This window comes from Cucumis melo, chromosome 6, assembly GCF_025177605.1.
Source record: "Cucumis melo cultivar AY chromosome 6, USDA_Cmelo_AY_1.0, whole genome shotgun sequence".
In the NCBI taxonomy this organism is placed as follows: domain Eukaryota; kingdom Viridiplantae; phylum Streptophyta; class Magnoliopsida; order Cucurbitales; family Cucurbitaceae; genus Cucumis; species Cucumis melo.
The window spans coordinates 30,029,472-30,050,435 of record NC_066862.1 but is presented as its reverse complement, the minus strand read 5'-3'; the positions used below and the strand labels follow the sequence as shown (position 1 = coordinate 30,050,435).

The 20,964-nt window shown below is 32.2% G+C and overlaps 3 protein-coding genes across 5 annotated transcripts; 1 reads left to right on the top strand and 2 right to left on the bottom strand.

Annotated features, from left to right (window-relative positions):
* Positions 1–7,193: 7,193 nt before the first annotated feature.
* Positions 7,194–9,043, top strand: LOC103490915 (probable xyloglucan galactosyltransferase GT19). Its single transcript, XM_008450663.3, has one exon. It carries the CDS (start codon positions 7,394–7,396, stop codon positions 8,762–8,764), a length of 1,371 nt encoding a protein of 456 aa, XP_008448885.1. The 5' UTR covers positions 7,194–7,393; the 3' UTR covers positions 8,765–9,043.
* Positions 9,044–10,369: 1,326 nt separating this feature from the next.
* Positions 10,370–14,240, bottom strand: LOC103490914 (flavin-containing monooxygenase FMO GS-OX-like 3). Of its 2 annotated transcripts, none has more exons than XM_051086490.1 (7): positions 13,444–14,240; positions 12,797–12,867; positions 12,460–12,612; positions 12,300–12,382; positions 11,676–11,811; positions 11,415–11,588; positions 10,370–10,704 (listed from the first exon to the last, which is right to left on the bottom strand). In XM_051086490.1, exons 1-7 carry the CDS (start codon positions 13,967–13,969, stop codon positions 10,495–10,497), a joined length of 1,353 nt encoding a protein of 450 aa, XP_050942447.1. In that variant the 5' UTR covers positions 13,970–14,240; the 3' UTR covers positions 10,370–10,494. The 2 variants fall into 2 exon arrangements, with proteins under 2 accessions (XP_050942447.1, XP_008448884.1); XM_008450662.3 differs by having other exon boundaries at positions 12,797–12,858; positions 13,444–14,218.
* A 97-nt stretch (positions 14,241–14,337) lies between these two features.
* Positions 14,338–18,132, bottom strand: LOC103490910 (flavin-containing monooxygenase FMO GS-OX-like 3). Of its 2 annotated transcripts, XM_008450655.3 has the most exons (7): positions 17,396–18,132; positions 16,741–16,811; positions 16,389–16,541; positions 16,229–16,311; positions 15,461–15,596; positions 15,200–15,376; positions 14,338–14,666 (listed from the first exon to the last, which is right to left on the bottom strand). In XM_008450655.3, exons 1-7 carry the CDS (start codon positions 17,919–17,921, stop codon positions 14,490–14,492), a joined length of 1,323 nt encoding a protein of 440 aa, XP_008448877.1. In that variant the 5' UTR covers positions 17,922–18,132; the 3' UTR covers positions 14,338–14,489. The 2 variants fall into 2 exon arrangements, with proteins under 2 accessions (XP_008448877.1, XP_008448878.1); XM_008450656.3 differs by lacking the exon at positions 14,338–14,666 and having other exon boundaries at positions 15,200–15,381; positions 17,396–18,100.
* Positions 18,133–20,964: the final 2,832 nt, after the last annotated feature.

Here is a 20,964-nt window from a genome sequence, read left to right as displayed (position 1 = left end):
ATTTTTACATTATAAAATTTTTGAAATATAATATTATGAAAAATATGTATTTCTTTTAAATGTATTATCAAAATATATTTTCGATAAACTCTGATAAACTAATACAGTCTATTATATATCTTTATTTATATTATGACAACGGTAGTCTATCTTAATATATAATAATTCATTCCAAATAAATTTTGATATGTTGTTATAATTTTTTAAAAAAAGATTATTTAATATAATTCTTTAAAATACCTATTATAAATTTTGTACCGTTTTACGTTTTATTTTTAAAATTCAAAATTTAAAAGATACATTATAGAGTTGAATGGCCAAAAACATATATATTTGAAAACAAACTAAAAAGGTGATTTTCCTTATCTTTGAGATGTTCGATTTAAGGTATTTAACTTTAGTATAGTTCAGTTTATGATTTTTCAAAGGAGTCTTTTAACAAATATAACAAAGCGAACAAATATTTATACTTATAATAATTTTAAACGCATAATATATTTGAAAATTTAGTATACTCGTTAGTTTTGGCTAAACAAATTTTTTCAACAAGATTTGTTTGCTTATTTTTTCAAATTTTGTATTTAGATTTGGCTAAAAGATTTTTTTTAATTAATCATTTATTTATTTATACATTATATTTCTAAAAAAAAATCTTAGCAAAAAAAATAGAAAATGAGAAAGAAACCTGCTAACATTTAAAAAAATGACTAACTTTATCGAATTTGTTACATGAACAGTAAACTAAGAAAACATTGTTCACTAAAAATGTAAATTAAGAACACCTCAGAAGCATTTAAGACGAACAAAGATAAGGAATAGCACCAACTACATTTATCAAACTTGAATCTAGAAACAATGAGAGTTATAATTTAACCTTTTCTATATATATGGTATGAAATGTTGCAATTAAAATTTTTCCTTTTAATTTTCTCACTTTCATTTTTCTAATTTATTACCTCATAAATAGGAATTAACTATACCTTAGAGGAGAAATTAGACTCATTAAACAGTTACCAATAAAAATAAAGTTAACTACAAAAAGAAAAAAAAAAAAAAAACAAAATATAAATATAAATATATAGATATGTAAGATATAAAACATTAATCGCATCTCTCAATTATTAAAGTAAAAACCCATCTAAAATTGTTATTGCCTAATTTAAAATTTTGGTAGAACTTCAGATAATTAATTGATTTATATACATTAGGTAAGACACAAAATTGATGGTTCCAAACTTCCAAGTTGTATAAGTTTGTGGAAAAGTTTAGAGAGGTATTATGTTTTTAAATATTAAGTTAATTTGGTAGGTGAATAATACGAGAATTTAATTAGGGGAGATTAGGTAGATGTCATAATCCACGAATCTTAATAAGGTTTTCGAATTAGAAAAAGAAAATTAATTGTAACGGTTTTGGTTACTTCGAAATATGATTGTTTACATTAAAATAAATAAATATATATATATAATAAATAAAGTATTATTATTATTATTATTATTTTTTTTGTATTAATTCGACTTAGAAAAAAATAATTGACTTGAGAGAAACGAGGGAGGTGTTAAAGATTTAAATTATAAAATTAAAAAAAGAAAAAAAGAAAAAAAAAGAGTTTGTTTCATTAAAAAGAAAAAAATAAAGAAGTGTGGGACCCAGGGAGGGAGGGGGGGAAGAGGAAGAGGAAACTTACACGTGTAGGTGTAAGTTTTGTAAGTTCAGAGTCGACGACACCTATGAAGGGGAATGGGTGACGTGGCCACGTGTCTTGTGGGCCCAGGCTACAGAATATTGGACGGATGTGGCGCAGCACTCCCCCCCCCCCCCCTCTTATACAGCTGGCACTCGTCCCTCACCCCCCCCCCCTTCCCTTTTAAACAAAAAATGGTTGGCGGCCTTTGTTTCAAATACCAAAGGCTATTTTAGTAAAATATCACATGTTCCGTACTCTCAGAATTTATCGTGAATAGACCGTAATATTTTACTATATTATAATCGTCACAAAAATTATAATAGAAAATAGTTGCAACAATGACCGTCATGTTAAAGTATTAACCAATGTGATTGATAATATATTGTAAAAGAATTTGTAAATATAAATAAATTTAAAATAACTCTTGGAGTCTTATTAATGAATGATCATGGGGTTGATGGGAGTTTGTTATCGAACATTAATCAAAGTTTATTATAGATAGAGTTGTATGGTTTTTAATGAAGGGATCGAAATAAGGTAAGAAAATCTTTTTATCTTCCACTGCGTTAATAAGTTTGTTAATATTTGGTAAAGTCGGTATAATTCAACACTCTTATTTTTAGGATCAGAAGCTCAAATTTCTTTAAATTTTCACCTCTACGTAAGAAGCATAGCAATAATAGAGAAAATAACTATCGTGTTGGTGTGTGAGCCAACATGCTAATGTGTGGCGCACATGACTATTGTCCAAATTTGAATGTCTCTCAAAGTTGTTAATCAATTACCTTTTTTATATATAATTTGTAGAGTGAAAGAATCGAACCTCTTAAACCTTAATCGAGTCAACAACACAAACTTCATTTTAGTTGAATAAACTTTGCTCATTTAGAAGTTCACATATCTAATTTACATATAAAATGACAAAACATTACTATATACTTGAAATGCTAAGTCTAAATGGAAAAATATAAAATCAAAGTGATCTTGAAAATTCTTAAAACACGATTGACAAATTAATAATAGCTGAATTTCTTTGAATTTTTGAAAAATCATTCCAAACTCATACTTTAAATCGCACCTAAAATATATAACAATACAAGACAACAATCATTAGAATGAAAGAGAAGATAATTCAATTTCCCGTTAAAGAGAAGAGAACTCAATTTGACGAGAAAAAACGTGTTTCACCTTGCAACCATTTGAGTGATATACATTGGGATTTAATGAAGTTTTTGGCACAATGTTATGATTAAGAAATTTTCCCAATTTGCTTAATTACAAATTATTCCAAAGCTTTTGAAAATGACAATTATACACACGTAGGTTGCCAAATAATTAGATACAAGAGAATATTGCATTATATACCCTAAACTCCATATGCTCCATGCCAAGATACAAATTGACCCCTTAATGTTTTTTAATGGAAAATTATTGATCACTAACTTTTCAAGAATTTATTTTTATTTATTCTATAAAAAAAATTTAAACTATTCTTATTTTGATTTTGAAAAGTTATAATATTATAAAATGTAAAGTGGTTAAAACTATATATATATATAGTTTTTAAACTTTTTAACAAAAGAAAAAAAAATAAAGTAATGAAAACTTACTGATGTTTGTCATTATTGGATTTTTAACAAATGTGATATAGCATGTTGAGTATATATATGTTTGGCATATGAGAATTACTTCGAAGTCACCTAGATTAACTAGAGGTGACTTCTTGATTGAACTATTTTAATGTTAGGGAGCTATGTTATTCTTTTCGAGGTTGTAATATCGTGGGTCATTCTTTAATTGAACATACTTCTTTTTTTTTTTTTTTTGGTTGGTGCATCTTATTGTTGGACTACTACTTTTTACGGTTGGCTTTTCGTGTTATCGAGACCGATAAGAACGATTTGGTTGAGTAATATTTTTGTGCATTGAGAGCTTTTCAATAAAAAAATATGCTAATGCTAAAAAAGGTGACTTCGAGATAAACTAGCTACGTTGTTGATGTTTGAATTAAGCATCAACAGACAACATATACATATACATTTTCTCGATGTCATTTTTGTGCGTAGAAAGAAGCAACCCCACTCTATTAAAGTGCCAAGCATATATTCTATCTTGAAGCAAAGTTTTGGTGTATAGAAAAGGGAGATATATGTGAATGAATCTTATATGGGTGGAAAATAAACACTATTTTCCTCATAATGCTTACTTGAGTGACATGTTTTGTTTTAATATAAATTTAAAATCTAACTTCTCTTTAGACCAATGTTAATAATCAATTATAAGATTGCCAGCTATATCATTTGACCAAACCGAACCAAAATAAAAATAATAATAATAATAAAATAAATAAATAAAGGAGGAGAGAGAGGGAGAGGGGAGAAAGGACCTTTGTGTTTGGCATAAAAGTGATTTTTCAATAGTAAGAAACAAATACTACATTTGAAGGAGGCTTTTGTCCACTTTCTATAAAAAGAGTTAAACCCACCAAATAAAAGAACATGTTTGGAAAGTGAGTACTCAATTTATGATTACAAAATTTTTCCACTTGCTTTGCCAATTAGTCAAAGCCTTATATTTGGAAAGCAAAAATTGTACCTTTAATTTAGTTTCCAAAAATAATGGGTTATTAAACCAGATTTAAGAAATTGTTTTTGGTTAGAAAATGTGATTAATGACAAAATATTGTAAAGATATTTTTAGCATATGAATAATACTATGTCGTATAGCTTATCTCAATTGACATTCAATTATATTAGTAATAAGTTGTGATGTAGATGTAAGCTATTTTAATTTGGATTTAAGAATCAGACAAAGATAAAAATATTGATGTCGATATCAAGATTTCAACTTTTACTCATATATCGAAAACAATTTTTTTTTAAAAAAAAAAACAAGTGTCTTTATGATACTAATAAATAAAATTGTCATGACAACTAAGTGATTTTAATTTATTAACCCTATCTTTATAGCATATTTCATACCTCTTCCGAGATAGATTAGTATTGGGATAGACTTTTCTTCCTCGAACTCTTGCATCGGCAACATCGAATTCAAGGGATGACCTCTATTGACTTATTTGACCTATCAACGGCTACGTGGGCAATCGAAAAAGGAAGTGTTGCTTCCTTCGCTCCTACTTAGGAAGGATGCTACTGCGGAGTGAGACTCTTTCACTTATCATTGTGATAGTTAGAGAGGACTCAAATGAAATCAAGATAGTTGAAGAATGTCTGAAATTGCAAAAACCCGGGTTTTTTTTTTTCTTCCAACTGCGTTTTAGGAGTGAGGAGTGAATATTAGCTTTCTTTGAACAATATTGTAGATGTAGAAAGGATGGAAGAGGTTCGAAGTGGAATACAAATATATCCTTATCAATGAGACCACGTGTTCATATGGATTTCTGACTCCTAAAAAAGAAGGGTCTGACCTGTGATACTAACAAATAAAATTGTGATGACAACTAAGTGATTTTAATATATTAAACTTCTTTCTAATAGTAAGAAACAATATCAATAGCTAAGGTGAGTTTAGTCTAGTGATAATTAGAATGATCTTATATTTTGGAGGTGTGGAGGGTTTGATCTCATCGGCACAATTTTCATACCAAAAAGTAATATCAATAGATAATTGTTTTATCTTTTAAGAAAAAAAAGTGATTGAAAATATATTAAATAAAGTTTAGTTAATGTATGAGTTAATCTCCATCTTGTTCATTTGAGGCCATTTACCCAATGATGCAAGACCTCAAGCTCATATAAGAAGAAAGCTAAAGGAAAAACATACTCAACATTAAGGCCCATATGTAGCCCACTAGATTTAATACCATATTTCATAAAATGTTTAAACAGAATATATGACACTATGTTTTAACTAATTTAATGGACAAATTTAGCAACAACATCTATACCCATAATTTAAAATGAAAACTAATTTTTTAAAAATATTTAATATAATCTATGTTTGATGTTAAAAAAGATAGGAGAAAAATGGAAAATTTTCATAAATATTAAAAATACAAAAATATTTTTGGTCTCATAAAGTCTGTCATTTTTTTTAATATTCCAAGTTTGCCCTTCTTTTTCATCTTCCTTTTTTCTCAATTTTTCTTTTCCTTTCTATCGTCTTTTTCTTTTATTATTTTTCAAATTGTTAGTTGGTTTAAGATCGTGTACCAAATAAAAAAATAGATTTTATTTTTTTTTAAAATCGCGTAATAAATATATTAAACGCTAATATCAATTAATCAAGTGTTGATGGGACATTTTTTATATTTATGAATTTTTTTTATTTTTAAAATTGTTCTAAATGTGTGAATAAAAAATAATTTTTAACCTATGCAATTTTAAAAATTCATAACCAATTACCCAATTCATGATTGCATCTCTTGTTATAGAAACCAAAATTTTAACTTACACTTGAGGTTTAATGAAAATTTCCTAGTTGATTACATATTACCTCCATTATTAAATATTCATTACATGACCTACATAATTCTTAAATGCAAGTAATAAATAAAAGTAGTATAAAAGATTTGCGTATTAAAAATTTCTTCAATCTTCCATCTTTTTCTTTCTTGGTCGAGATTTGATTTATGATACTTCGATTATTGTATTAAAAAACTAAATAGTAGAAATAGTAATAGTAATAATAATAATAACAACGAAAATAAACAATAAGTTAATTTTCATAAATATAACAAAACATTAGAATAAAACAACTCATGATATTTTCATAAATTTCAGGTTTTTGCCTTCAAATAATGTTAACGAATTTCACTTTTTTTTTTCTTTTTTTTTGCGATTTATTCATTTCCTCCTCGTATTATTAATTTCTTCATATTATTACTTGTTCTTCTTCTTACAATATTACGATTATTCTTATGTAAATATTTACCAATTTCTTCCTTCACTCTTCCAAAAATTTTCTTTTTTATTTTCCATCTCTCATTTTATTTGTTTCCTTATTGGTCCAAAATTTAGACAATATTAGTACATGATCTAAACGATCGTATTGTCTATCCCAAAAAGACAAAGATAGACCATTATCATTAATAGATTATTTAGCTTTGGCATAAGATCATTTAGACTAGGTAGTAGGTACAAGGGTACACAATAGTTTAGGTTAGATACAACGACACAAGATCATTTAGACTGGTATATAAGGATACAAGATCATTTAGACTGGGTTACAAAATTGTTTAGACTAAGGTAGAAGATTGTTTAGATTGAGATACAAGATCATTTAAATTGGATAGAAAATCGTTTAGATTGGAGTACAAGATCGTTTAGATTGGTACAAAATTGTTTTTCATAATGTGTGATCGCTTATTTATAGAAGTACTTTTGTTATTTTACCCAGTAAGTTTGTGAGTTTTTTTATTTTTAAAAATCGTTGTAGGAGCAGTAAATATTTTTACGTTTTTCAAAACCCATTGGTAATAGTAGTAATGGTAATAATAATAATAATGATAATGTTGTGAAAGTCAGGGAATATTAATAATTTTATTAGGAAGAGAGGGAGAAAAAAGAGAGAAGTGGCGCCTATCTATAACAGACGTCGGCGCATCGGGTGGAGCAGACGAATCGATTTCACCACCGACAATGGCGGATCGTCTTCAACCTCAACCTCTCAACACAATTTCAAGGTAAAATTTTCCCTTTTCTTTTCAATTGACTCACTATTCTATGCTTAATTAACTTCCATATCATGGCCTGCAAATCAATTCCCATTTTCTTCTTGTATCTCTATTTCTTTTCCCTTTTCATTGAATTGAAATTCGCCCAGCACATTTCCCCTCCTGAAATTATTTCAAAACATTGTGATGATCGTTGGATTCACATCAGAAACCTCCCTTCTCGATTCAATCTTGATCTCCTTTCCAATTGTTCTGAATACCCTATTTTTGATGATTTTTGCCCTTATTTGGCCAATCACGGTCTTGGGCATAAGACTTATAATCGATCTCATAGCTGGTATAGGACTGATTCTTCAATGCTTGAACTCATTTTTCATCGCCGAATGCTTGAATATCCTTGTTTAACTTCTGATCCCAATTCCGCTGATGCCATTTATCTTCCTTATTACACCTCCATTGATGCCCTGAGATATCTCTACGGTCCCGAAGTGAATTCCAGCGCTGAGCATGGCCTTGAGCTTTTTGATTTCCTTAGCCGGAACCAGCCGGAAATTTGGAATCGCCGTCTTGGCCATGACCATTTCTTCGTCATGGCGAGACCGGCTTGGGATTTCTCTCAGCCATTGGAGAATGATCCGCCGATTTGGGGCACTTCGTTGTTGGAACTGCCTCAGTTTTTCAATGTCACTGTGTTGACATACGAGGGTAGAGCTTGGCCATGGCAGGAGCAAGCAATTCCTTATCCCACTTCATTCCACCCGCCCAATCTTGCATTCTTGGAGTCCTGGTTGCAGAGAGTTAAGCGATCTAAACGTTCCACTTTGATGTTGTTCGCTGGTGGGGGTGGCATCTCGGCCACACCCAATATCCGCCGAAGCATTCGGATGGAATGCCAGAGTGCCAATGATGACGATGATGTGACCAACTCCCGCGATGGCAGTAATAGGGATGCCAGTCTATATTCAAAGTTGTGTGAAGTTGTGGATTGCTCTAATGGAATATGTGAGCACGATCCTGTTAGGTACTTCCGGCCAATGTTGCAGGCAACTTTCTGCTTGCAGCCACCTGGAGACATCCCGACGCGGAGGTCAACTTTTGATGGGATCCTCGCAGGGTGCATACCAGTGTTTTTCGAGGACCTCTCTGCGAAATCTCAGTACAAATGGCACTTGCCAGAGGAGGAGTTTGAGGAATTTGCAGTGACAATACCAAAAGAAGATGTGGTGTTCAAGGGGATAAAGATTTTGGATGTGTTGATGGGAATTCCAAAAGCGAGGATTAGAAGGATGAGAGAAAAAGTGATAGAGTTGATTCCTAGCGTGATGTACAGAAAGCATGGAAGTTCATTAGGTTTAAGAACAAAGAAAGATGCAGTTGATATAGCCATTGAAGGAACACTGCAGAAGATTGGTATGAGAGTAAAAGAATTGGATTTAGAGTAACAGAAAGATGCTAGTTCAATATTATTCATTGCTATAGAGCTTTGTTCATCTCTTTTTTTTTTTTTTTTTTTGGCTAAACTTATGTAATTATCTTTTGTTTTATTTGTTTTCCATGATTTGTGGATAAGAAAATTTCGAGTAAAATTTTGATATTTAGAGCAGAATTCTAATGGAAATTAAGGGATGTAAGAAACATAGGCCTTTAGGAAGCAAGGACTATGAACTTTGTGCTACACGGTTCCTCTAACTTAGGAAGAATGCATCATGACATTCCAAACAGTCAAAGCCCGCAACTGCAATGGTTTCATTGGATGCTAATGGAAGAGAAGTAGACAAATAAGTAAGGGCTAAGGGGTTGACGAAAGTAAGGACTATTGATTATCTTTATTATAAGAAGAGTTGTACTCGTTTAGTTGTTGGGAAAGTAAGGACTAGCTAGCGTTGATTATCTTTTTTATAAGAAGAGTTGTACTCGTTTAGTTGTTGGGTAGTTTGGTCTGACACTATACCTTTCAAAGGAAACCATTGTAATGGTTTCTAAGGTTAATGACAAAGTTATGCGACTCAAAGAAGGAAGAACAAACATAATTCTTTAGGATGTCACAATATGTTTTCTACATAATTACATTGGTCACAGTTTCACGGTTACTTTATTCTAACTATTCAATATTCTTACAAAAAATTTAATCAGTCCGTTTTTTATTTGTAACCAACAACTAGTCTTAAGTATCATACATGAAAGGTGTTGTTTTAAGCCTAAGTCTATGTGTTTAGTCAATGAACTGTTTGATTAGGTTTCTTGGGCTTTTTCTAGTTTAGGTTTTGAAATACTAAATACACATTTTAAATTGTAATAACTTGATTCTGCGTATAAGTACCATATCAATAAATAATAATAATAATAATAAAAAAAAAGTAGGAAAAATTGGACGGGAATCCAATATCTGACACTATCAAGCTGAGTATGACCATAGTGCCAATTCAAATAATGAATTCATACCAATTTGGAAAGTAGGGTTGGAGAGGGTATGCATTAACTATAACCATAGAAAATTAAACAAAGCCATCAAGGATAAACTAGTTGGAAAGAAGTTATATTGTTTCTAAGATGGATACTACAATAACATTAGAGGATCATGAGAAATTAATTTTTACATGTTCATATATTGTATGTTCACATTAAGAAGAATGTTTTTTCAAGTTCTGCTTCTACAATATGTTATAAGCTTTCTGGAGATTTAGAATAGCCATATTTCTAAACATGGTATAGTAAACAGTAAGGGAGTGTTTGGAACGTACGTTTTCAAAATCTCTTGGAGTAAATAGGATAAAATTGATTTAACGTACGTTTCCAAAATTTCTTGGAGTAAATAGGTAAATAGGATAAAATTGATATATTTTAGTCGTAACTCCAATAACAAACAATTTTTGAGCTAAATCAAAGAAATTTTCGGATACCAAATTTTACATAAATGCTTGAGATTATTTGTTTGAATAAATAATTCTGAGTAAAGTAGTTTTTAAGCTTTTATTGCAACATATTTTGAAAGTAAATGTGTTTTTAACGAAGAACTAAAATGGACAATTCAATGTTGTGTCATAATCTGGTCTAATATTATTTTCATTTTCATTTATAAATCAAGATCCAACATTTATAATCAAGAGAGGGACGATCAACACACATGATTGTGTAATGTACAAAATGTATAGAACAAAACTTATGAAACATTCTAATTTGAGTGGTTTTGACTTATTTCATTCGTAGTATACTTGCTAAATTCTTCGTAAGCTTGATGAATCAACTCATCGTCGTGCCAATCATCACGGTATGACTCAAGATTGACCATTCTATTAACATCAGTAGCAACAAACATTTCCTTTCTCCATTCTTCATAGGGAGGACAACCACACGTTGCTGCAAGCCAGTTACAGTAGGCAGGCTGCAATTACAACATTCATTCAAAATATAAGCAAAAGTACAAACTTGATGTCTATACATGTAACTTAGTTTGGTAGGCCGTTGTTTCCCCAACAATAGATTTATGTACTATCATAAATCATAGTTGCATTAGATCTTATGCACCGGTGGATTTAGTATAGGTCCATGCAAAATTCAAGCCCCCTTAATTTTATGTTCTTTATAGAGTAATTATAGTGGGTAACAATTTTAGGAATAATAATTAAATATATAGAAACGTTTTTAAAAAATTATAAATATAGCAAAATTTATCAGCGATAAACTTCTATCGTTGATTGACTCTTATAGTTTAGCAAATATAGCAAAAAAATTGCAACAAACTTGATGTATATATAGTGATAAACTATAAAGTTAATAAGCGATAAATCAATATTTGCAACATGGTTTATCGTTGATAGACTTGGACAAATTTCGCCATATTTAAATTTTCTTTAAAATGTTGCTATACACTTAATTGTTTTGAATCTAATTGCTATATTTTCAACTATCTCTTCTTTGTACAATATATATAAAATATGAGATAATGCCAATAATAAAAGTTAATCCTAATGGAAAAAGTGTCTCCTGAACCCTTTTAGACTCATGTTCAAATTCCACATTTTATATTTTAACCCAAAACCAAACCGAGCCACAAATATTTGGTTAAATTTATGGTTTTGTATATAAACATACCATATAACCACCCAATTTATGGGTCCGATGCTTGGGCTTGCCAAGAGCTTCGAGTTCTTCGTAAAAAGCTTTAACATCTGCCAACATTTCCTCTTTCGATGGAAGTGCAATCCTGTTTGATAAAACACCAGCAATCCAATTGCTTTGAAGCTGAGATATGACAAAAGGAACAACCTGCAGTACAAATTATAGGCTTATAGCACCATACATTATTCTATCGGTAAACCAAACTCGAAGGTCGTAGCACAATCGGACACTTGCCTTAAATGGTAATCCAACGAAGGAAAGCCCTGGGGCCAGTGCTGGGGGGAAGACATGCTTGAAAAGAGGTCCTACACGGTTGTCGTCCACCGTAACAGTGCCATTGGTTTCAAGAAACGGGAAATTATATTTGTACCTTCAACAAGAACATACATGTAAATGTTGTCAATTACCTGCAATTCTTAAGATAACTATCAACACTTCAACACTCACCTTCACCTATGAACTTGAAAATTCGTAAAAGACCGAACAAGTAGAAATCAATACTAGATGGAGAAGAAATGACATAATTGAGGCTCAAGTACAAGAAGCCTTTCGTTTACATAATGTGTTAACTTGTCAATCAACTGAAAAGATTAAGCCTTTCTCCTTCCTTAGAAAAAACGGCTAATTATTTGAACTGTCCCAACTTAGTTTCAAACTTGTAGGGAAGGAATCCTTACAAAAATGCATTTAGCAGTCTTTGTAATCAGTAGAAGTTTAAGCTCTGCTGTTTATCTTTATTCCCCTCATTAAAAGATTTCAATTTACATGTTGTCTAAAGATATTATTTCTTTGATAAATAATGTCTTTTCATCAGCTTCTACCTACAAAGAAAGCTCAAAACAATCTACAGTAGAATACCCAGTACAATGCAAAATAACGTCAGCCGAAACGATGCAACCGTCTTGAAAGACTACCGTTCCATCTTTACGGACACTTTCTATCTGCAGTTTTTAAGTAAATATTAGGACCATAAAAAACTCATTCAAATATAGAAATCCTCTTCAATGCTCCATTATACCATTGGATGAAATGACACGTTACTAATAATTGATTCTTCGTCCAAAGGCTCTGTTTTAGCTGATCTGCAAGCAATATGAATTTCTTTGGCAACCCCAATGAGCTCCTGAGAAATGTCCCCACCACTCGAAGCATAACCTATCAACACAACAACCTATCCCAAAAGGAAAAAACGAAGTATACAACTGAGGCCAATCCATGGAAGAACTTCTTGAAATACAAAAATTAAAATGTACACAACGGAGTTTAGAATCAGAAAATATTACCCTCCTGAACACCTACAGTACCCTTAATTTCATGCAAGTTGACATAGAATATATAGAGCATTCTGAATGTACCTTACCGCGAAATGGTTCGGGGTCACGATAATTGTGACTATGAACTTGTTCCCCAGGCCATCCTTCAATCCCTAAAAAGATTTATTTGTCATTGAAAGATAATGCAACAAGTCAACCTCTCATGCTCGGAGAGAGAAAATAGCTCTCGTCGCAAAGTCATTGTGTGATGGGACTATTTGAAAAGCTTTAATTGAAAATTGCCAAAACGAAATGAGTTTAATATTACAATTCATGCTCAAAACGTTCAATCCAGATATTAATTTTGAATTACATTAGTATGTATTCCAATTTCATTATAAATGTCCAAACACGCTCGAAGTGCTCCTTGAGACACAAGACAACATATATGCGTCGTGTTTCTATTGCACATTTATTGAGTAACTTTACCATCTATTATTTTTATTTATGGAAAAAACCCCTCTTTTCCTTTTAATTTATCTTCCACGACTATCGAGAAACTTTACCTCCAAACAAAAACTTATTAACAAAAAAAAAAAAAATAGTAACTTGAGTGCTGTAGTTGAAGCGGTACATTCACAAGTTAAAGAAAGACAAGTTCATGACAGCTTGAGCTATGAGCACAGTATTGGTCAAAGAACAAAATTGTCTAAAGGAAAGTAAAAGAAAATTTTCATGCGTTAATTTACCGGGAATCTCTGCTATTCGAGGCTGCGAAAAATTCCCAACACAAACAACTACAGCATCAAAAATGTCATAATCAACATCCCCATTTTCACATCGGAATTCAACCCTCCATTCCCCAAGCTTCTCCATACCAGCAAACACCACCTCAGTTCTAAATCTCACCAATTTACAAATCCCAAATTCATTAGCGAAATCTTCCAAATACTTTAGAACCTCCTTATGACTTGGAAATCGCCTCGGATCTCGATCCTCCCCTTCTCGAGGAACAAACGGGAAATCCCGGACCCCCATGAGTTCTCTTGGTATATTGGTTCGTAGAGATTTGTAGAGGCTGCTATGAATTCGGGTCCGATTCGGGTCGAGTCCAAGTGGGTCGGATTCAATTTCGGGCGAATATACCCAGACCCCTCCGATTTGATTATTCCGTTCGAATACCACAACTTGGTGGCCCTCCCGGGAAAGTTCCCGGGCCGAGATGAGGCCGGCGCCACCGGCGCCGATCACTGCCACGCGGCGGGAGTGTTGCATCGTCGTTGGTTGAGCTGAGGGGAGGAAACTCAGGGTACCAACTACCAATGACCAAAATTGACAAATAACATGGATTTGTTCTTTGCAGGGAATCTTGTGATTGAAAAAGGAAATCAATTTGTTTTTGTTGAAGTATGATAAAGATTTAATTTTTAAATGCTGTATTGCTGACTATTCCACGTGCAAGTTGTATTATATCATATTGTTGTTTTTAATCAATTCCTCCTTTTGAATAAAGAGAACACTTCTACAAATATGACCCTTCTATCTAATACAGGAGTGTTTATGGATTGAGTTAGGTTGAAGGGCTCTTTAAACCCAACCCAAATTGTGATTTATAATCAATCACCGAAATGGGCAATTCAATGTAGTGCTATAAAGTAAATATTATTTCAAATCAAGATCCAATATTTGTAACGAGGAGGAAGAATCAATAACACATAAATATGTAAATGTACACATATGGAACAAATCTTATGAAACATTCAAATTTGAGTGGTTTTGACATTTTACATTTGTATTATACTTTACTAAATTCCTCGTAAGCTTGATGAATCAACTCATCATCGTGCCAATCATCACGGTATGTCTTGAGATTTGGCATTCTATAAAGATGAACAGAAATGTTCATTTTCTTTCTCCATTCTTCATAGGGAGGACAACCACAAGTTGTTGCAAGCCAATTACAATAGGTAGGCTGCATTATAACACCCATACAAATATATAAGAAAAGGTACAAACTTCATATATTCAATGAACAAGGTGTGGGCCCGCCTTCTTTCATCGGATAGAGTGAAACAAAACAAATAAATACATAGGTAGAAATAGTGCTCATAATCTTGATTTGCAAAATCAAAAAAGAAAAAAAAAACACTATAATCAAACTGGCCCAAGTTTTTGATATGGGATTCGAATCGAAAGCTTTACCAAATTCACTTGGGTTAGGCTCTAACACTAACAAACCACCAGTAGGTTAATATGCAGATAGGTGGTAATTGTTTTCCTTTTTGACCAATATTTTGGTTGACTTACTACAAATATCCTTAAACTTTTTACTCCTTTGCTTTCAAAAGTTAGGATATTACCTAAAACTTGCACAAATGTTTCAAAATATCCTTGAAGTACAGACAAGTATTCATGTGGATGTTTGTCACAAGACCTTGTGTTAATGGTGATGAGAACCTCAGAAAATAATCATTCAGGCTTGTGATTATTAAGCATAAAACATACCATCATATAATCACCCAATAAATGGGTCCGATGCTTGGGCTTGCCAAGGGCTTCAAGATCTTCATAAAAAGCTTTAACATCTGCCAACATTTCCTCTTTTGATGGAAGTGCAATCCTTTTTGATAAAACACCAGCAACCCAATTGCTTTGAAGCTCAAACAAGGGAAAAGGAATAACCTGCACTGCAAATTATAGTTATTGCACAATAATTATTCTGACCATAAACCAGACTCGAAGTTTGTGACACAATCGGACACTTGCCTTAAATGGTAATCCAACAAAGGAAAGCCCCGGGGCCAATGCTGGGGGGAAGACATGCTTGTATAGAGGTCCTACACGGTTGTCGTCCACTGTAACATTGCCATTGGTTTCAAGGAAAGGGAAATGATAATTGTACCTTGAACAAGAACATGCATGTAAATGTTGTCAACTGCAGATTTTTAATATAAAGTCAGAAGTAAATATCAATGACCAAAGCAATGTTTCAGTGAGATTCCAGTTTTTCAACCTCCAACTTTAGGTTTTTACCTCAGAGAAGTTTAAGTTGATATTCAGTATGTTACAAGATATAAGCTTCAACCCTTCACCTCACTTGTAGGCTTAGAAATTTGTAGAAGGCCGAACAAGTAAAAATCAATAGAGAGGAAATGATATTATTAGTACTAGAACACAAGGCTTCTTCCCCCTCTACCATATTTAATCACCATCAACCCAAAGGCTCAAGGCGAGATTATTTAAACTCTAATTTATTTGATATTTGCACCAAATTAGTTTTGAAGCTTGTAGATAAGGAATCCTACAGAAATGTATTTACCAGTTTTCTCCTCATTAGAAGTATAAGCTTTGTTGTTTATTCCCCTCGTTACAAGATTTAATTGATTGTATGCTAATTGAGCTACTCTTTTTGGTTCTCATTACAAGATTTCAATCTACATGTTGTCTAATGACTATCATTGCTATGATAGATATTGTATTTCTCATCTACTTCTACCTACATTGAAAGTTTAAAAGCAATTTACTGCAGCTTACCCAGTGCAATGCAAAATTACATCAGCCAAAACAACACACCCGTCTTGAAAGACCACTGTCCCATCTTTACAGACACTTTCGATCTGCAGTTTATAAGTAAATATTAGGACCTTAAAGACCTCATTCAAAAAAAGATATTCCCTCCGATGCTAACTTATACCATTGGATGAAAAGAAACATTACTAATAACTGATTCTCTGTCCAAAAGCTCTGTTTTAGGCGATCTCCAAACAATATGAATTTCTTTGGCAACCCCAATGAGCTCCAGAGAAATGTCTGTACCACTCGAAGAATAACCTATCAAGACAACAACCTACCCCAAAAGAAAAAAAGTTATACAACCGAGGCCAATCCATGTTTGTTTCATCATGTGAATGGAAAAACTTCTTGAAAAACAAAAATTAAAATGTACACAACTGAGTTTAGAAACAGAAAATTTGACCCTCCCTAACACATACAGACCCTTGGTGTCATATAAGTTGACATAGAATATGCAGAACGTGTAAATATACCTTACCCCGAAATCGTTCGGGATCACGATAATTGTGACTATGCACTTGCTCGCCAGGCCATCTATCAATCCCTGAAAAGGTTGTTTCGTCATAAGAAGATAATGCACATGTAAATCCCTTATCCCGAGAGAGAGAGAGAAATAGACAGACACAAGACAACATAAAGGGGACTGTTTGGCCCACTAACTGCTTAAGTTGGTGTAAACTACACATTTGAAGTTGCACATTTATCAACTAAATTTCCCATCTCAATCAACTTTGTATTCATATGGTTTCGTTATAAGTTCAATAAGAAAAAAGAAAAAAGAAAAAACACATAATTTTTCCACCAATTCTTTTCCTTTTCTATACAATTACTTAGATATTGGAGTGTTTGCTGAGCCTTGTGAAGTGTTGCATTCACATGTTAGTAATATTCCGAGTTATTCTAAATGACAAGTTCATGACGCCTTGAGCACCATATTCGGAACATAATAGTTATAGTTTTTATTATTTTCCTTATGCTTCTACTCTTACACAATCAACTATACAAAACCAGCAAAAATTGAAATGAATGGACAAACTATATCCGAACAGTAGTTAATCGAATCCAAGGTGTACAGAACTCTCATTATCTTCTCCCTGGATTGAATTGAAGTAAAGAGAAGCTTCCTACCAGGAATCTCTGCTACTCGAGGCTGCGAATAAAGCCCAACACAAACAACCACAGCATCAAAAATCTCATAATCAACGTCCCCATTTTCACATCTAAATTCAATCCTCCATTTCCCGTTCTCCTCCAAACCAGCAAACACAACTTCAGTTCCAAATCTCACAAATTTATAAACCCCAAACTCATTAGCGAAATCTTCCAAATACTTCAGAACCTCCGTATGACTTGGAAATCGCCTCGGATCTCGATCCTCCCCTTCTCGAGGAACAAACGGGAAATCCCGGACCCCCATGAGTTCTCTTGGTATATTGGTTCGTAGAGATTTGAAGAGGCTGCTATGGATTCGGGTCCGATCCGGGTCGACTCCAAGTGGGTCGGATTCAATTTTCGGCGAATATACCCAGGTCCCTCCAATTTGAGTATTCCGTTCGAATACAACCACATGGTGGCCTTCCCGGGAAAGTTCCCGGGCTGAGACGAGGCCACCCGCGCCGGCGCCGATCACTGCCACGCGGCTGAAGTGTGGCATCGTGGTTGGTTGAGGGGAGAGGAGGAAATTCAGTGTAGCTAATTGAGTATAACATGGATTTGTGGTTAAGAAAGGGGAATCTTTTCTTGATAGAAGTATGAATGATTGCTGAATTGTTACCCACTCTCCTCCACATGCATATTGTTAGGAAAATGGTAGGAAATAGTTTTCAATAGGTTTTGTCTTAGTATAACTAGCACAATTTTTCAAAAAAATCAGTTTAAATACCTTTTTTCTCTCTGGACTAGGGTGTAAGATTCAACCCGATAACCCAGACTATCCAATCCATGGTGGATTAGTTTAAAATGTGAATTGAGTTGATTGGATTGAAAATTTCTATTTTTTTCCGAGTTGGGTTGGATTGTAGGAGGGTTGAAAAATTCGGGTCAACCCAACCCAACCCGAATTAATATAATAAATAAATATATATTTGATAAAAGAAACATCTTGAGTTCTTAGATTTTTTTCGATTTATATAAGGTTGATGATTTCTATTTAAAAACATTAAAATTTAGAAACGAAAAAAAAAATACAACTCGACAACCCAACCCAACCCATATTTTACGGGTTGGGTTGGAAACTTAATTAAGGTTATTCGGACCCAACCAACCCGAAAATATGGGTTGGGTTGAGAATGTCTCCCAACTAAACCCAACTCTACCCGTTTACACCCCTATTTGAGATCGCCTGAAGACATTTTTCTAAAATATTAAAATTGATCATTGTTTTGGATTTTTTAGTGTATCTAGCTAGATATTAGATCGAGATCTATAAGGTTAACAATTTTTCAAATATACTCATATCTTAAATTACATTTTTTATCTGAAAATTTTGAAGACATGGATTTATGCCAAATTTTCAAATGACTAATCTTTCTCAATCTCATATCGAATTTTAACTAATTTTCGATCTGATTTTTTATATTAATTTTTTAAACACAATTCCTCGAATATTTTGTTCTAATTTATCTATTCCATAATTATGTTGATAAGATTGTCATTGAAGTCTTATTTACGACAACAATTTTATTATAAATTTGGGAAGATTATAACAAAAAATTTGACAAGATTATAATAGAAAATTTGAGTTAGTAAAAGCTCTGGTTGATCAGATAAAATTAATATGTTTGAGACTTAATAAAAGATTTGATCACATAAAATTGTACCGAGAAAGTCTAAAATTATCAAAATTTTAAGCTTTCTTAGTACAATTTTGGTCAAGATGAACCGAGATTATCAAGTACCATTGATTATTGCTTTCCGCTACCATTTAAGTAATAGTAGAATCTCGATTTAATGTTAGACTGACAAAATCCAAAACAACAATCGCACTGAAAAAATCAAAACAAATGGACAAAAGAGGTTTAAAGGATTTTTAAAAAACATCCTAGTTTTACGAGACAAAACTTGTTAAAAGCTATTTCAAACAATCTTCCCATATTGTTATTATTATTCAAAGTTTAACACAATGTGACCATGTGGGAGGGAGATACTTGTATAAAAGCCTTAAAAAGAAAGGAATTTTGAACCTACCTTTTCTAAATTTAAAGAAAATTTCCCTATTTGCTTCTCTCTAATTTAGAAATATGTACCATTGATGAAAATATTGAGGTCTTGGTTGAGAAAGAAAAACCTTTTCATGATAAAGTGTGTTGCTACCGCTCCACATGCTTGTAGTTGTGGAACCATGAAAACCTTGGGCCAGATAAAGAGTATTCCACTACTCTTCTAATTTTTCCATCGACGATCTTGCAATTGTTATAAAAAAAAAATTGAGGCTAAAAGGGAGAAAACAACCCTTTAAGGTATAAAACCATTTTTTTTTTAAAGATAATGAGAGCTATAGATGACGAGGTTGCTTGCTCAACTAAAAATTTCAAGGTAGTTTTTTGAAGATTTTGTTGAAGCATATTTTCTTGACTTTTAACCAAATCAATAAGATGATGTGCAATTCAATATGTTACTGTAAGTTGATGTTATTTTCAAATCAGGATCCAACGTTAGATAAATATGTAATGTACACACACTACTACAAATTTGATCTTTCTTGATGCACGCAAAATTGTATTTCTTGATGGTCATGGTAAAGGTCCATCAAGAAAAATATTTTTCTTGATATAATATTTATCTTGACGGTCATGTACGTCAAGAAAAGTTCCTACATTTGATTAAAAAAATACAATTAATCGTAAAAAATGTGGATTATTAATTTCCTTGATGGGCAAAGTTCCCTTAGTTTCGTTGATGGACCACAAACGTCAAGAAAACTATTTTTCGATGGACAATAAACATCATGGATAATATATTAGTTGACGGGCAATGCCCATCCAGATAGCTAAGTTTTCTTGATGGACAAGATCCATCAAGTGATAATTTTTTTGATTTGCAATGGCCATCATCGAAAAATAATTAATATATTTGTTTTGGATTTCTTCATGGGTTTAGAATTTTCTTTAGTAGCAAAAGAAAAGTATTGAAGAGTATGGGAAAATCAAGTAGAACCAAGACTTAAAGAGTGATTTAGGATGTAAACTCAATTCACAAAAAAAAAAAAAGAAGTAGAAATTGAACTCTTATAAGAAAAATGAGGGAATAGGCAAAGGGCACTAATCAATTCTTATCATTGAATTAAGAGGAATATGAAATAATTTTTGCTCAATTAGAAGGGGTTATTGATCAAAATTCTTGCATGATCTTGTAAGAATTTTAGTTAAGATTTCAAGAAAAGAGACAATCACCTCAAACATTTATTGTATATTCTTGCAATAACAACTAAAGTCTAATCTTTGGAAACAATTTGCAATCAATGAATTAATTGGATTTAATCGTGTACATTAAAATTGATGCAATCAAACTCGAAAATTGAGGGAGATTCATCTAGTATTAATCAATTTTAAGATTTGACATGTTGCAATCAAGAATTAGATTGAGTTTTTGTGTAGACAAAGGTAATCAAATTAATCTTGCATTAGTTTTTCATACCCAAAGTATCTTGCATACAAAATGGTGAATCAATAACAATATCAAGAATTAAATTGACAAGA

Coding starts and splice junctions, on each gene's coding strand:
- LOC103490915 (XM_008450663.3), top strand. CDS start 7,394: ATGGCCTGCAAATCAATTCCCATTTTCTTCTTGTATCTCTATTTCTTT.
- LOC103490914 (XM_051086490.1), bottom strand. CDS start 13,969: ATGCAACACTCCCGCCGCGTGGCAGTGATCGGCGCCGGTGGCGCCGGC. Junction 12,383..12,459: donor ACGTGTCATTTCATCCAATG/GTATAATGGAGC, acceptor TAAAAACTGCAG/ATAGAAAGTGTCCGTAAAGA. Junction 10,705..11,414: donor ATAAATTGGGTGGTTATATG/GTATGTTTATAT, acceptor TTGTAATTGCAG/CCTGCCTACTGTAACTGGCT.
- LOC103490910 (XM_008450655.3), bottom strand. CDS start 17,921: ATGCCACACTTCAGCCGCGTGGCAGTGATCGGCGCCGGCGCGGGTGGC. Junction 16,812..17,395: donor TCGAGTAGCAGAGATTCCTG/GTAGGAAGCTTC, acceptor CAACCTTTTCAG/GGATTGATAGATGGCCTGGC. Junction 15,597..16,228: donor GTAATTTTGCATTGCACTGG/GTAAGCTGCAGT, acceptor TTCTTGTTCAAG/GTACAATTATCATTTCCCTT.